The 16,045-nt window shown below is 56.5% G+C and overlaps 1 protein-coding gene across 9 annotated transcripts in view; it reads right to left on the bottom strand.

The window, feature by feature from the left end:
• Window positions 1–4,147: 4,147 nt before the first annotated feature.
• MYO15A (myosin XVA) overlaps window positions 4,148–16,045 on the bottom strand; it is a 53,833-nt gene continuing 41,935 nt past the window's right edge. For 6 of the 9 annotated variants that reach the window (XM_086358423.1, XM_086358422.1, XM_086358419.1 and 3 more), the window contains 10 exons: window positions 14,803–14,933; window positions 13,718–13,812; window positions 13,499–13,576; window positions 13,093–13,189; window positions 11,335–11,495; window positions 10,226–10,359; window positions 8,423–8,556; window positions 8,003–8,136; window positions 6,722–6,862; window positions 4,148–4,703 (listed from right to left, as the gene is read on the bottom strand). In XM_086358423.1, coding sequence (XP_086214549.1) covers window positions 4,602–4,703; window positions 6,722–6,862; window positions 8,003–8,136; window positions 8,423–8,556; window positions 10,226–10,359; window positions 11,335–11,495; window positions 13,093–13,189; window positions 13,499–13,576; window positions 13,718–13,812; window positions 14,803–14,933 — 1,207 coding nt within the window. In that variant the 3' untranslated portion in view covers window positions 4,148–4,601. Of the gene's footprint in view, window positions 4,704–6,721; window positions 6,863–8,002; window positions 8,137–8,422; window positions 8,557–10,225; window positions 10,360–11,334; window positions 11,496–13,092; window positions 13,190–13,498; window positions 13,577–13,717; window positions 13,813–14,802; window positions 14,934–16,045 lie in introns of those variants that run through there. The other 3 variants (XR_015147780.1, XR_015147781.1, XR_015147782.1) reach the window with 3 other exon arrangements.

Here is a 16,045-nt window from a genome sequence, read left to right as displayed (position 1 = left end):
TCTCTTTCTTTCTTTTTTTTTTTTTTGTAGTCTCTCCTTTCCGACCGTTGTGCGCCCGCCCCATTGTCCCTGCGCCCTCTCCACCCACCGTCCCCTCTGGTCAGGGCCTGAGCTCCGGACCCTGCGACCCGGCAGGCGTGTTTTTGGACCTTTACCTCCGGCTTAGGACCCCGACAAGCTCTGGAGGCGGGAATGACATCAGTGCCCACACGTGCGGTGGGTGCGCGGCTGAGATGCAGTCCCATATCCTGTCCATTAAGCAGAGAGGACCACTGGCCTCCATTGGGGGCCTGTTTCCACGTCCTAAACTGAGGGCCTAACGGTCTCTGCTGTGAAGTGGGGCCTGTCGTGGGGTAACTTGGCAAGGCCAGGCCAGCAGGGCCAGTGGGATGGGAAGGCCTGGACACCTGGGACTCTGGCCCTAACCCCCTTGAGAGCAGCAGCAGGTGTAAGGGAGACGGGACAGGCACCGAGCCTGTAGAGAATGGCTCCTGGCCTTTTCTGACTCAAGCTGGTGGGCATCACTTGTAGTAGTGGCAGGAAGGCAGATGCACGTGGTGAGAAGGTGGCCAGTGGGCAAGGCCAGAGCCAGGGAGCTAGGCTCGGGTTCTAGTCGTGTCTGGGCCATTCTAGGTGAAGGCTTGGGTAGGGCCCCTTTACCTACATACTGGCAGTGTGGCTGCAAGGGCTCAGGCCCTTCAGAAGCCCAGCACCCACCTCTCAACCACCCTCCAAGAGGGGGCATTGGACTCTGCTCACACACCTGGTGGCAGGGAGTTCACTACCTCAGTCGTCAGAAAGTCCTGCCAGAGCCCCCCAGTGCTTCACTCACTGGACAAATGTGGGAGTCACCTCCTCTTTCAGGGCTCCCAGACACCCCCTCTGGGTGGCTTTCCCATGCTCTGCAGTCAGGGCCCTTCTCTCTCCCATCTAAGCCTCAGTGGAAAGGGAGAAACTCTGGAACAAGACTGCCTGTGTTTGCCTCTAGGCCAGGCCAATTAGTGGCCCCTTTCACCTCTGGGGTCTCAGTTACCCCAGGAAGACAGGATGAGAGTGTGTCAGGCTTCCACACCTCCCAGACATGTCTCCTGTTCTCACCCCACACCAGGCCGGGCACCAGGGGCTGGGTTTCTTCGGTTCTTGCTCTCCCCACGACCACCTGGAATTCCTGTCTTCCTGGGACTGGGGGATACAGAGTGATCTGACTCTCCTGCCACCCCTGAGTTTTTCCACTCTACCTCTTGGGGTCGTTAGCTCTGACGAAGAGTCGACCTGCTGCTGCCGCCACAGAAGCACCAGAAGAGCTGTAAAAACAGGAGCCTCACCCTTAAGACCCAGATCCTGAAATTCCAAAGTTCTGGTGTTCTGGTTATCTGATTCTGTGCGACAAACCTTTCAAAACTCAGACCTGTCACCACCTACCACATAAATCTGCAGTGTGCCCAGGGTTGGGCCCGGAGGCTCCTCCCTGTCCCATGCACTTCAGCTGGGGCCTCACTCACATCCCAAGAGGCCTCTCACCTGGGCAGAGCCACTAACTATGAGTGACTGTGAGCAACTCCCAGTGCCTGGCATTTGCCTGGTATGCAGTGGGTGCTTAATAGGTACTGAATGAATAAATAAATCCTTCCTCTGACACTATGGCGCCAGCTGATTATGACCCCACACACCCCTCCAGTCTTCCTCTCCCAAGCCTAGTGCTCCACTCCCCAACAAGTTCCTCAAAGCACTAGCACTCTCCATCAACATTCATTCAGTTACTCTTTCATTCACGTGACAAATGTTTTGTAAGCACCTACTCTGTGTTAGGCATTGTCTTAGGCTTTGAAGGATACAGTAAGGAATAAACACTGTTTACTCTGTTTAGAATGTTCATTTTCCTCTCCTCCATCTATTCCTAGCAGACTCCTATTTATCCTTCAAAACCCAACCCCAACATCCCATTCTCTGGGAAACCTTTTCCCAGACTTCTGCCTCCTCGGCCACTGACATGTGGGACATCCCTCTCTCTCTACCACTCTCAAGTCTTTTGTGGCCCTCCTAGGTTGGGAGATAGGGGCCTGCAGGGAGAGGTAAGGATGGATATCTTTGCTGACAGCTGTGTTCAGGAGCATAACTGGGCTTCCAACTCCTGCCGCCTCCCTCAGGCTCATCTTCCAGTCACTCAACAACTGTATTCCAGAAAAGAATACAGAGAACTCCAGAAAAATATTTGCTTCATTGACTACGCTAAAACCTTTGACTGTGTGGATCACAACAAACTGTAGAAAATTCTTGAAGAGATGGCAATACCAGAACACCTTACCTGCCTCCTGAAAAATCTATATGTAGATCAAGAAGCAACAGTTAGAACTGGACATGGAACAATGAACTGGTTCCACATTGGGAAAGGAGTATGTCAAGGCTGTATATTGTCACCCTGTTTATTTAACTTACGTGCAGAGTACACCATGCAAAATGCTGGGCTGGATGAAGCACAAGCTGGAATTAAGATTGCCAAGAGAAATATCAATAACCTCAGATATGCAGATGACACCACCGTTATGGCAGAAAGCAAAGAAGAACCAAAGAGTGTCTTGATGAAAGTGAAAGAGGAGAGTAAAAAAGCTAGCTTAAAACTCAACATTCAGAAAACTAAGATCATGGCATCAGTCCCATCACTTCATGGCCAATAGATGGGGAAACACTCATCTCACACGCTAGCAAAGTAATGTCAAAAGTCTCCAAGCTACGCTTCAACAGTACTTGAACAGAGAACTTCCAGACGTTCAAGCTGGATTTAGAAAAGGCAGAGGAACCAGAGATCAAATTGCCAACATCTGTTGGATCATCGAAAAAGCAAGAGAGTTCCAGAAAAACATCTACTTCTGCTTTATTGACTACCCCAAAGACTCTGACTGTGTGGATCACAACAAACTGGAAAATTCTTCAAGAGATGGGAATACCAGACCACCTTCCCCCATGAGAAATCTGTATGCAGGTCAAGAAGCAACAGTTAGAACCAGACATGGAAAAATAGACTGGTTCCAAATTGGGAAGGGAGTAGGTCAAGTCTGTATACTGTCACTCTGCTTATTTAACTTATATGCAGAGTACATCATGTGAAATGCCAGGCTGGATGAAGCACAAGCTGGAATCAAGATTGCCAGGTGAAATATCAATAACATCAGATACGCAGATGACACCAACCTTATGGCAGAAAGTGAAGAACTAAAGAGCCTCTTGATAAAAGTGAAAGAGGAGAATGAAAAAGTTGGCTTAAACTCAACATTCAGAAAACTAAGATCTTGGTATCCAGTCCCATTACTTCATGGCAAACAGATGAGGAAACAATGGAAACAGTGACAGACTTTATTTTCGGGGGCTCCAACATCACTGCAGATGGTAACTGCAGCCATGAAATTAAAAGATGCTTGCTCCTTGGAAGAAAAGCTATGACCAACCTAGAAAGTGAAGTGAAGTGAAAGTCGCTCAGTCGTGTCCAACTCTTTGTGACCACATGAACTGTATAGTCCATGGAATTCTCCAGGCCAGAATACTGGAGTAGGTAACCTTTCCCTTCTCCAGGGGATCTTCCCAACCCAGGAATCGAACCCAGGTCTCCTGCATTGCAGGCGGATTCTTTACCAGCTGAGCCACAAGGGAAGCCCTATCTAGACAGCATATTAAAAAGCAAAGACATTACTTTGCCAACAAAGGTCTGTCTAGTCAAAGGTATGGTTTTTCCAGTAGTCACGTATAGATGTTAGAGTTGGACTAGGAAGAAAGCTGAGCACTGAAGAATTGATGCTTTTGAACTATGGTGCTGGAGAAGACTCTTGAGAGTCTCTTGGACTGCAAGGATATCCAACCAATCATAAAGGAAAGCAGTCCTGAATATTCATTGGAAGGACTGATGCTGAAGCTGAAACTCTAATCTTTTGGCTACCAGATGCGAAAAACTGACTCACTGGAAAAGACCTTGATGCTGGGAAAGACTGAAGGCGGGAGGTGAAGGGGATGACAGAGGATGAGATGGCTGGATGGTATCACTGACTCGATGGACATGAGTTTGAGCAAGCTCCGGGAGTTGGTGATGGACAAGGAAGCCTGGCATGCTGCAGTCCATGGGCTGAGTGACTGAACAACAACTATATGGAGAAAAGGCTGCCAGACAAACCTTTTATTTGCACTGAAATGACCAAGAGCCATGAATCCAAGTTCAGCAACAGTACAGAGGGCACCTGGGATGGGGGGGACAAATGAGGGGCTAGGACAGGGAGATGGAACAGATTTGAACATCAGACCCCAGGAGAAGTGAAAGCAGGTTCAGTTTGCCTAGGCTTCTGGTGTGGGGCTACCATGCCACAGCGGGGGTCAGGGCAAGGCCACAGTGGTAGGTGGCAGGAGGGCCCACTGGTCAGTCCCTGGAAGTTCCTCCTGCTATCTGACCCCAGGTTTGCATGCTGTAACTCCATCCCAACTCTCAGTTGGTCTTCTCAGGTTCCCGGGGACTTGGACTTCTCTCCCTACTGCCTCTTGGTCTCTCCGAAGGTTCTGGCCCAGTAGTTCCCCTGGCACCATACAGCCAGCCTCCTGCCAGCAGGGGCCTGGGGGCTGGGTCAGAGTAGTGTGATCTCGCTGGGGGGCAGCGTGAGCCTCTTCTCGCGGGCACTGAGCAGGTTCTCCACATGCACAGCCACCACCCGACACAGCTCCAGGCCCTGCAGGAGAGACATGAGTCTGCACTGTCCAGCTCTCCTGGGGAGAGACATGGCTGGGAGAGAGGTGGAGGCCAGACTCTCCCACGACTGGGGCCCCACACTTGTCCCCCCCTCCGCAGGGCCCCAGGAGAAGCTCTGGCAGCTGGAAAGGAATTCTGCACTGCAGGCGGGAAGGGGTGAGCCAGGTGGAGACCCACACATTCACCAGCTCTGCTGCATGTAACCTGGGCCAGTTACCACACCTCTGTCACCCTCAGCGGCCTTGTCCCTGGGGTCTCGGTTGCCCAGGGCCTGCCTCACAGGGCCGTGGCGAGGATGACATGAGACTTCAAGACATGTAAATCCTTCACATTTAAAAACTATTAGCCCTGTCAATAAATGAGCTGCCACAGTTACCACCTGGTACCTACGGCCTAGAACGAACTGGGCCCCAGCCTCAGGGATCCCATGGGTTGGGGGAAAGGGGTGCTGCAACCAAGTGGAGAAGCCAGAAAGGCTGCCTCTTCCTCCTCCTCCTCCATCCAGCTACTTCCTAAGCATCTACTACACACTGGGCACTGTGCTATGGACATCATGAGGACACAGCCCTGCCCTCTTGGGGCTCACATTCTAATGGGGAGATGGACAACCTGAGAACCAATAGTGACTTCCAAGTCATATAAGACCTACTGAGGCAGAGAGTGAATTATCAGGAGGATCAGGGGAGGCTTCTAGAAGGAGGTGATGTTTGTGCTGAAACTGGAATAAAGGGAGGGAAGAAGCCCTGTGATGCAGTGGGGAGTGTGTCCCAGGCAGAGGGGACAGCGAGTGCAATATGAGAATGTTCTGGGGCAGGGAGGGGACAAGGGGGGGTGGCGGGGGAGCTGAGGTCACAGAGGTAAAAAGAGGAGGGGGCAGGGACAAGAAGGACTGCTGGGTTGGGGCCCAAGGGCCTGCGAGGGTTGGAGGTGAGGGCAGAGGCCTACTGGCCTCCAAGGGTGACACTGAAGGAGAGAAATAGGAGGCTGTCTCGCAGAGCAGCTGTGGAAGCCTCCCTGGGGGGAGGGCCCGGTCTTGCACCAGTTAGAGCTCATCCAGGGGAGGGGGCTCCAGAAGGGGCCCAGGAAGCAACAGACAGGCAGGTCCGAAGAGGTGGGGTCTCTGGGGGAGTCCAGGAAACAGGCTGAATCCAGGTGAGGCCAGGATCAGTGTGACCTCAGCGGGAACAGGACTGGGGGGTGGTGGGAAGCAGACTGATCTCATCACAGGCTCCCCAAGGAGCATGGTGAGGGGCCGTGCTCTGACCTTGACCCTCAAGGGCAGGGCTAGGGTAGTGGGAGCCCCTGTCTCGTGCCCTGGAAAGCAGCCCAACTAATGTAGGCCCTGCCTTGGGGTGGGGGAGCTCTGGGCCCACATCTTGAGGGGTGCAGTGGGCTGGCAAGGACGGACAGGTGGGCCTAGCCCCATTCAGCCTCTTCTCCGGACCTCAGCCCCCTCTCCAGTAGGTGAGAACTCTGGTCTGGCCCTGCCCCGGGGGCTGTAAGACGTGGACCTGGCTGACCTAGAGGACTTGGCTTTTGAGGAACACCCATGGGTGCTGCAAATAGAGAAAGCTCAGGACAGGGAAACCCCCATCTCCATCTGTCAAGCCCCGGCCCCACAGTCCAGCCTCCAAGCTTTAGCCCAGGGAAACTGCCCATGTCCCTGCCCTCCTAGCAACCTTCTATGGCTCCCAAGTGCCCTCGGGAGGAGGCCCCAGGTTCTTAGCTTTATATTCAAGGACCCTTAGGACCTCCCCAGTTTCCCATCGAATACCTCATTCTTCTGCAAACAACCTGGGCCCTCGTTTCTAGGATCCCACCATCAAGATACCTCTCCAAGATCATCTTGAGACCCGCAGGTCTGTGTAGTGTGGGCTTAGCTCTGTCCCCTATGCTGGGCTGGACACTCCCCAGAACTTTGTCAGGCCGAGGAGAGCGTAGTGTGCAGAATTCGGGAGTGGGGAGGGAGGGAGCTGGGCAACTCCCCAGGGGGCCCACCTGCTCCAGCTGCAGCTGCACGGTGTGCTGGGCAGTGACATCCCCAAGTGCAACCTCCACATAGGGGCAGCTAGAGTCAGCTGTGGGCCGCTGGGTCCGCGTCGACTGGATCTCCTTCAGGGGGAACTTCACCATCAGCTCCTGGGGGGGATGGGGAGCAGACAGGCTTGGGGGTGGGACAGTCTCACCTACCGGTACCCCTGCCCTAAAGGATAGATACGCAGGGGGCAAGACATCCCAGTTCGAGCACTCATCCCCCAGTAACCGGCTGTGTAACCTGGAGCAAGCAGCTTTACCTCTCTGGACCTCAACTTCTCACCTGTGACATTACTTCAACAATGATGCACATGTGTGCAGCGTGCCAGGCCCCACTCTAAATGCTAGAGCTCCAGGTAATGCCGGTGAGCCCTGACCTTCCTGCCTCTTCACACCCACCCCTCTGGCTGGGAGCATTCTTTCCGGCCCCAGGAGCTAACGCAGAGCTTCCGCGGCTCTCCCCAGGAGAAGCCAGAGCGATGAGAGCCAGCGGCCCCTTGTGACAGATGGACACAGCAGACAGACACCCCAGCTTTCCGGCCCACAGAACGGGGCGTCCTCTGAGGCTGGTGCTCCCTGCTGGACTGAGTCCCAGTGCCCACAGTGGGAACCTGGATGCTCACAGGCCCGCCCCGGCTGTATCCCCCTGGCTGTGACCTCCTCCTGGTCTCTCTTCCTCGCTCCATTGTTTCCACACAAGCCACTTGCCCTGGATCCCTCATGTCAAGGTTCACTTCCCGAGGAAGAACTAAGAATGGGGGCAGCAGGTCCCTTTTGTTCTGGACTACATTGTGTCCCCAAATCCTGACCCACCGCCTCAGAACCTGGAGACAGGTATTTGAAGAGGGGAGTCAGGCTAGGGTGGGCTCCCATCCCACGAGTCCTTATGAGAAGAGGACCTTGGGATTCATGGACCCCAGAGAAAGGGCCGTATGAGGGCTCAGCCAGGATGGCCATCTACAAGAAAGGAGGGAGGCCTCAGAGGAAGCCGACCCTGGTGGCACCTTGATCTTGGTCATCCAGCCTCCAGACCCACAGAAACGGTTTCTTGGCTGAGGCTCTGGCAGAGCCACACAGGTTCTGCAGGCCGGCGTGCTTCACCTGTTTCTCCTGGACAACAGCCTGAGTCATCGTCCCAGGTGACGAAGAAGGGGGCAGAGCCTCGCCCAAGGTCACACAGGTGTGAGCAGTGGAGCTGGACGTCCCTGTGGGGAGGGGTGGGTGGGGCCAGGCTGAGCCACTCACGTGGGTCTCAGTGCTGAGGAAGTTGAGGCCGTTCTGGTTGACAGCGAGGATGCAGGGGGCTGGCACAGCCGCGGTGCTGCAGCTCTGGACCAGGAAGAAGGAGGAGCCGAACATGGGCAAGGCGCTGAGGAGGCCTGGGGGTGGTGGTCAGGCGACAAGGGCTCATCAGTGCATAAGCCCACCCCTCCCCCCACAGCCCATCCGGCACAGGAGCCCCCAGCCCGGTGCTCCTCCTGCCAGTGCTGCCGCCCACCCCGGACCTTCCTCCATCCCCACTGGGCCCCCAGCCTAGGTGGGGCCTTGGAAGGCCTTTAGAAACCTGACACCAAAGATGCTTCTGTACAAAGGAAAAGGCCTCCTCAGCACCCTACCCTCCTCAGCCAGGCCCACGACTCCCTCCCCAGCCCAGCTCCTTCTCACCCAGAAACTGGGCGCGGGCCTGGTGGGGGCTGAGCGCCTGCATCTGCTGCCGGTGCTGGCCAAGCAGGCGGAGCCACGTCGAGCTGGCCTCGGTGCGGTACAGCTGGGCTGGGATGTACCCCTGGGCCTCCCGCCTGGCGGGCAGGCAAAAGCCGGCTGACCATTAGGGGTTCCACCAAACCTCCTGACGGCTGAACGTTGGGGGAACGCGGACGACAGGGTGGGGACGGGCAGTGGTACAAGTGGGGCTGGGCACACAGCATGCCCTCAATAACCGCTGGCCAATACCACTGGGCTCCTTGCTTGCTGACAAGGGAACGCAGGCTCTGAGGAGTTCACCAGCTCATCCAGGGTCATACAGTGACCCCACATAGGTTCGTCCTTTGTAGTCCCTGCCCCCTGGGGAGTAGCCGAGGCCAGAGGGGTAAGAAGGAAGCACAGGGTGGGGGAAACATCAGAGCAGCAAGCAACCCCCAGCAGTGGTCAGCAGAGCAGAGCAGTGGGCTCCAGATGATCCCAGGACCCTCAACTCCCACCTGTCTAGGCCTCTCCAGACCATATGCTGGCAGCCCTAAGGCAGCCCTGGCCTCAGGACATCTGAAAAATGCCAACAAGTACCAGTCTGGGCTGCACACTGGGGAAGGGAGGGATGTCAGGGGAACCCCTAAAAGACTCTTCAGGCTACATCTTTCCTTCTCTGCACTGCTGGGTAAGAGCCTGGCCTCCGGACCCGTCCCAGGTCTGAATCCTGGTCGCCCCACTCTGGGGAAGCCATATCCCCTCTCTGGGGCTGAGTTTCCTCATCTGCAAGAGGGGACATTAGAGTGCAGTTTAGGGCATCTGCCAGGGCGATACGTGCAGATGCCACGCAGAGAGTAAGGGCGCCACAACTGTCTCCATCCGGGCCTGGTGACACCTGTATGTGCCTCCTCCACTTTCCCTCCCATCATAGCATCAGAAGGGTGTAAGTGTCGCACCCTTACAGCAGGACATACCCTGTCCACACACTGCCTTTCTTACAGTTATTCACAGCAGGGGCTCTCAAAGTGTGGTTGAGGGGCTGGGAGGGCAAAGTCGCTTCCGTAACAATCTGAGCGGTCATCTGCCTCCCCCTCGTTCTCTCACAAGTGCAGGTGCAGAGGCCACATGACCTGTGCGGTCACAACAGACTGACCGAGAAGCAGGGACGGGTTTCCAGCTGTCCGCTATTAAGCCAGATGGTACAGATTTGCAAAGGGTAAACCAGTGCAGCTCCTCTCACTGGAACTCTTGGGAAAATACACTTGTGTTTTCGTGACTTATTTATACGTCAACATTTATCTTAACATTAATATGTAGTGTCCTTGTTTTTCATTAATAAATCAGTATTTTAAATTGTTTCTGTTTTCATTTTGAATAGTATAAATATATCAATAGATATGACCCACAGACACAGCAGCTCTTTGGGGCCCAAGTTTCAAGAGGAAGAAGATGGAGAGTGTGAGGACGACCGAGGTCCCATCGCTTCCAGAACATCAGTTTAAAGGCCACCTGACACCCCACAGTTTAAGGAATCCTCTGCTGTTGGAGATTGTCAACGCCATCACAGTGGACATTCCTGTGGCCAACGCTCTCTGCAGGGCTGTGTGTACTCCCTGGCCACAGTGTATGTGTCCTGAACGCATTTTATCACTTGTTTGCTCTGAGCTATTAATACCAGTTGGAAGCGACCTGTCCTGCTGGGAGGCAGGGTCCTAGCTGGACGGGCTGGGCTGAGGTGGGGTGGGCAGCTCAGGGTTGGGGCAGGGGCAGGAGGGCACTCACGCGCTGGGCAGGTAGAAGTGGTCCTTGGCCCGGTGCTGCAGTGCGGCCAGCTTGGACACCTGCTGCAGCTGCTGCTCGCTGGGCCGGCCAGCCGGCATGCTGCTGAAAAGGCCCTTCAGGTAGTCAGGCAGCACCTACAGGGGCAGGAAGAATGTAGGCGAGGGGCTGCAGGAGGCCAGGCACGCAACCGGGGAGGTCCAGACACAGATGCTGAGTCGTGCCAGGGCCATGCTTCTGGAGAGGGGGGCGGTCACTTTCCTGGGCTTCAGGGAGCAGTGACAGAAGCACCTGGACGGTGAGCAGGGAGGGCCGTGGCTTGGAAGCCAGAGGAACTGGGGAAGCACTGGCCCCTGCTCTGCAGAGTGCAGGACCCAGGGGTCGTGTTTCCACAAGTCCCAGGGGTGCTGCTGGCTGACCCACAGGCACAAGAGCCCAGTGACGGGCCTTGGACACAGAATGGCCGCAGCTTCAGGCCCCCAGCTTCTGAGAAGCACGCTGTCTCTACCCAGTGCGTCTGTGAGGGTCCGCATACGAGGGAGACCCCAACTTTGTCAGGACCACTGCCCTGACTGAGATGACCTAGTCCAAGAGGGGAGTGACAGCGCCCCAGTGTGAAAAGGCCGGGCAAAGCCTCAGAGCGGGGGATTTCCCTGCTGGTCTAGTGTTTAAGAATCTGCCTTCCAAGTCAGGGGACACGGGTTCGATCCCTGATCGGAGAGTTAAGATCCCACATGCCTCGTGAGAACTAAGCCTGCAGGCTGAAACTAAGACCCAACATAGTCAAATAAATAAATATTAAAAAACAAAAAACAATGCTACTGAGCACAGGACAGGCGAGGTGCTCAGCGCTGGAGGAGAGCAGGAGGAAAGAGGTCAGAACGGCCTGAAAATGTGTCATCTGGGCAGCCTGGCTGGAGGGGCCCAGACCAGCAGCAATACAGGAAGAGCAGGCTGGCCCGGCTGACAGAGGCCTGAGAATTAGGAAGTGAGGGTGACGACATGCCCACATGGGGACCAGAGGCCTCGGGGCTGGAATCACAAAGACCTCGGATGCCAAGCCTGGGGGAGCCCAGAGACTCCGGAGCCTCAGAGCAGCCACACGCGCGGACCTGGTTGTAGTGCATGGTCACGTAGAGCTCGTTGTCGAACTTGAGCGGCTGGTCCCAGAGCACACGCCGGAACCACAGTGCGTAGCCGCCGTCCACCTGCGCCATCTCTGAGGCCACATCCAGGATGTAGGTGCGCCGGCTGAGTGGACACACGTGCTGGCCTGTGGGGAGCGGGGGCAGATGTGGCGAGCCCCCTCCCCCCTCTGGGGCACAGCTTCCTTGGTGAACAGGACAGGGGGCCCTGATTTGTGGAAGTTGTGCCCCTAGGTGGGAATAACGCTCAAAGCTCAGCTCGCCTGGGCCTAGGGAGGTGCCCCATCCAGGTGCTGCTCAGAGAACACCCAGCCTTTCTCCCCTCTCTAAGAGGAGGCTACACCCAGAGAAGCACAACAGGCCTCAGGTCCTGTGGGCACCTTTCTGTAGGACTCCTATGGGGAGACCCCTGCTGGGCTCCCGGGGGTGAGGGGAGGATGCGGGTCTGGCACTGAGTGGGTCTCGGCTGTAAGTTTTTATTTCCCGAAGTGACATTTCTGCTCCCTGTCCCACACCTTTGAAAAATTTTTACTGAAAATAGGAATGTGGCATGATGATAAAGTCCCAGCTCTGACCTTGGGCAAGTCCCTTGGGCTCTGTGGCAGGCTGAGAAAGAGCCTGACCTCAAAATGCTCCCGTCCTAATCCCCGCCTGCCTTGAACACACACCTTCATGGAGAGGAGACGTGGAGTGTGATTAAGGGTCTTGAGAGGGAAGATAATCACAGGGACCCAAGTGGACCCAGCATAGTCTCGAGGGGCCTATGAGAAGGAGGCAGGAGGGTCACAGAAAGAGACTGGAAGAGGCTACGCTGTGGGCTTTGAAGATAGAGGAGGGCCATGAGCCAAGGGACTTGGGTGCCTCTAGAAGCTGGAAAAGGCGAGAAACAGACTCCTAGAGCCTCAGAAGGACTTGGCCCTGGGGACGTTCTGACTTTCAGAACCATAAGGTCATACACATGTGCTGTTTAAAGTCACCAAGTGATTTGTTATGGCAGCAACAAGAGATTAACACAGGCTCCCTGGGCCTTGGTTTTCCCATCTGTAAATGGGAAGGACAACACATTTCATTTTATGGGGTCCTGGTGGGATAGTTGATAGGATTAAGTGCTGTCAGCTGTCGCCTCTGCTCCGTGAACTCCCTTACTAAGATTATTTTGTTACTGCCTTCTCCGCCCCCCGGGTCGTGCTGGACTCAGGCAGGGCTGAGGACATGTGGTTCAGAGCTGAGTAGCCCGGGAGCCAGCTGGAGTTGGATGGGACTGACCGGCCGGTGGCAGAAGCTCAGCCATGGCCTAGAGCAGGTGGGCTGCAGGGGGAAAGGGTTTGGCCTCATGGAGAAGGGCCAGGTGAGGCCGAGGGTGGGGCTCCTCTCAGCTGCTATGAGGACAGAGGAGGCAGGAAAAAGTACTTGCACGTGTGGGTTACAGGAGCCACATTCTGTTAAGTCCTGCCCTCCCAGAGAGCAGGGCCTACTGAGCACTCCGGGGGGCAGACGGAGGCATGGGGGAGCCCTGTCTTCTGCCATCTCGCAGCCTGACAGACCAGATGAGCTCACACAGATCGAAGTGGGGTGGCAGGGGTCAGATGTGGGGCTGGGGGCTCTCGGTGCAGAGGCTCCTGCACCCGGGCGGGGGGCTTCCTGGAGGAAGCGGCATCTAATCGGGGCCTTACAGTCGGGATGGGGGGGCATGGGCACAGCTTGCCTCGTCCTCTGGCCGCTCACCTCGGTTGGTGACAACAAAGATGACGTACTCGTCAAAGGCCTCGGGGCGGGTCAGAGCCATCTCAGCACAAAGCTCTTCCACCACATCCAGGGCCACCTGTGGATGGGGGAAGTGAGAGGCTGGACCAGCCAGGTGACCTCTGCCCTGAGCCCTCCCTGGCCCCGCTGCAAAGGCTAGGCTCCCTGGGCCCTGGGTCAGCCCCACACAGGAAGGACGCAGCTTCTGGAGTTGTGGGTCCCAAGTCTGCCCATCTCTCATTTGCAGCCTGACTATGAGCTGAAGGCCACCCACCTCCCCTAGGCTCGGGCTTGGGCTGCAACAGAGAGCTAAGTCCTGCCTCGTGGGGGAGGTAGGAGGTGGCTCAGCACCCTTGGGGTCCCACCCCCCAGACACCCCTTCACTCACAGTGCATGTCTTGATCTTAAGATGGCGCTCCAGGCCCCCGGGGAGAAGAAAGAGCTGCCTCTTAGAACTGCGGCCAGCCTGGGGGAGGGTGCGGAGAGAGGAGAGGCTGGGATCTCACCAGGGTCTTACCCAGCCCTGGTCCCCTCCGCAGGTGTGCCCGGGCCAGGACAGGGGTCTCTGGGTTGGCCATCCCCCTCCCCGAGCACCGCCTACGCTCACCAACATGGCCCGCAGCTCCATGCTGCCCGGGAGCTCCAGGCGGCCGCCAAAGCGCAGCGTCTTCTTCAGGTTCTGCTCACAGGCCTTGGCAATCCCTGCAGAGACCAGGGTCAGGGGGGCCGGGGCAGGCCCAGCGGAAGAGCTCCTCTGGCCCTAGCCCCAAGCCCCCTTGGTGGGGGCTGCTCTCCCTCCAGTGGCCGCAGAGACCATTCAGAGGGCAGTGACTGACCCAAGGTTAAGAGCCAGAGTACAAGCGCTGGATTTGAACCCACATCCTATCGGAGGCCCTCACGCCTCAGATCCATGAGCCCCCGGAGACAGCTGGTGCTGGGAGCTTGTCCCTGGCGGCTGTGTCCAGAGCCCCCATGCAAGAGACCGCATCGTCTGCTTCTCCATTTCTCTGGTTAAGCGGTGCCCTCGCCCCGCTCTGGGGAGGGGCCAAGTCAAGAGTTTGGGGGCATATTCAACCCCCTTCCCTGGAGCTGATGCAGGGGTGTTTGTTGATTGACTCAAAGAGGAGGCTTCAGAGGCAGACAGCGTGAGGTCTCATATCTCCTCCATGGCTGCCATGGTAACCACAGGTGCCCTGACCTCTCTCCTAGGGCGGGGACCCAGGGGTTCCTCTGGAAGCTAGACTTTGGGTGAGGCTGAGGAGTAGCCCCTTTCCTCTAAATTCCGTGGTGAAAAGGCCAAGACCCTGCCACCAGCCTTGGCGCCCTCTCAAGACCCTTGTTGATTCCCAAAGACCAGAGAAAGGGCCATGCCGCCACCTCCTCCTCTCCCACATGCCACACATCATCTCGGGTCTTTATGCCTGCTACTCAGTTCATCTAGAAATCTCTCCTCTGTGCTCACTATCCAGAGCAACACTTCCTCCAGGAAGCCATCCCTGATATGCCATCCTCCCCGTCATATCAGACAACCCATGGCATCAGCCCCTGTGGGACCTCTGCCAACATTTGGGGACAGGATTGATATTAATAACCACTGCCCGGGCAAGAAGGGCTAGGCCCTCCTGCTGGCTGCCCAGCCAGTCCTCGTATGGTGGGCCCCTGGCCCTGGGTCCCCACTCGCTTGCCCCTCACCCTGGAAGGGCAGGCCTGGGGTCCGGCTCACGTCTTGGAGGAAGTGGGTGAGGTGCGGCTGGAGGACCTCAGAGCAGCTGTGGTAGGCGGCCACGATGTACAGCAGCCTCCAGCCTCGCTGGCAGCTGTCCCTGTGAGCACACACGGGCTCCATCGCAGTGGCCACTGCTCTGCAGCCACCCCAGGAGTCTCCCTGCCCGCCAGGCTCTTCTCCTGAGGATGCCCCCGCCCCTGCCCAGTGAGAGCAGGGCCGGTAGGCAGAGTCAGACCAAAGGTCCATTCTGTTGGGAATTCTGAGTGGCAGGGAGGGTGGGAGGGAAGGGAGGCAGTGAAGACCCTGACATACCCATTGTGCACAGAGAACAAGTCTTCCTGGGGTGGTGGGGGGCGACGGTCCCTGAAGAGGGGCCAGGGACCCTGTGCAGAGCTGGTGGCAAGTAAGACTGGGTGGGAGGGGCAGGAGGACGCACTGAGTGGTTCTGAAATTCCTGGGGGATGCGAGCAGGTGGACAGGAGGGTGGCCCAGTGCTAACAAGAGCAGCACAGGCTTTGGGCCCTGCCATGTGCTAGTCATGTGTGAGACACGAATGCTAACCTTTGTGCTGCCCTCGCTCCGGGGTTTCACTTGTGGGAACCTCTGGTGTCCAGGTGCAGCACTTTGGCTTCCTTTGGGAAGCCACCCACCCCTCCCCAGGTCCCTGTGGGTATGAGAGCCAGGGGACTTCCCAGGTGGCTCTAGTGATAAAGAACCCGCCTGCCAGCACAGTAGACATGAGTCATGGGTTCAATCCCTGGGTCGGAAGATCCCCTGGAGGAGGACATGGCAACCCACTCCAGTATTCTTGCCTGGAAAATCCCACGGACAGAGGAGCCTGGCGGGCTACAGTCCATGGGGTCACAAAGAGTCAGACACGACTGACGTGACTTTAGCGTGCACATATGTACCCATGAGAGCCAAGACTGGCCAGTTAGAACCCTGAAGCCTCTGGCTAAAGTGACTGGTTCATGTCAATGGACATGAACTTGGGCAAACCCTGGGAGATGGTGAAGGACAGGGAAGCCTGGTGTGCTGCAGTCCATGGGGTTGTAAAGAGTCAGACATGACTTGGAGACTGAACAACAATAAAAAAATGGGAGCCAGGCTTGGCCAATTAGAGTTCATCCTCCCTCTGGCTATGGTGATTGGTCTGGGAACAGGCATAATTCCCAGGTCTAGCCAATCAGAGCTCTGTGGTTGGCTCAA

Source organism: Bos grunniens, chromosome 19 (assembly GCF_055505025.1).
Source record: "Bos grunniens cultivar Pamir isolate PY7600 chromosome 19, Bosgru_T2T1.0, whole genome shotgun sequence".
Classification (NCBI taxonomy): domain Eukaryota; kingdom Metazoa; phylum Chordata; class Mammalia; order Artiodactyla; family Bovidae; genus Bos; species Bos grunniens.
Note: the sequence above shows the minus strand (reverse complement) of the source record. Positions and strands in the feature narration are given on the sequence as shown.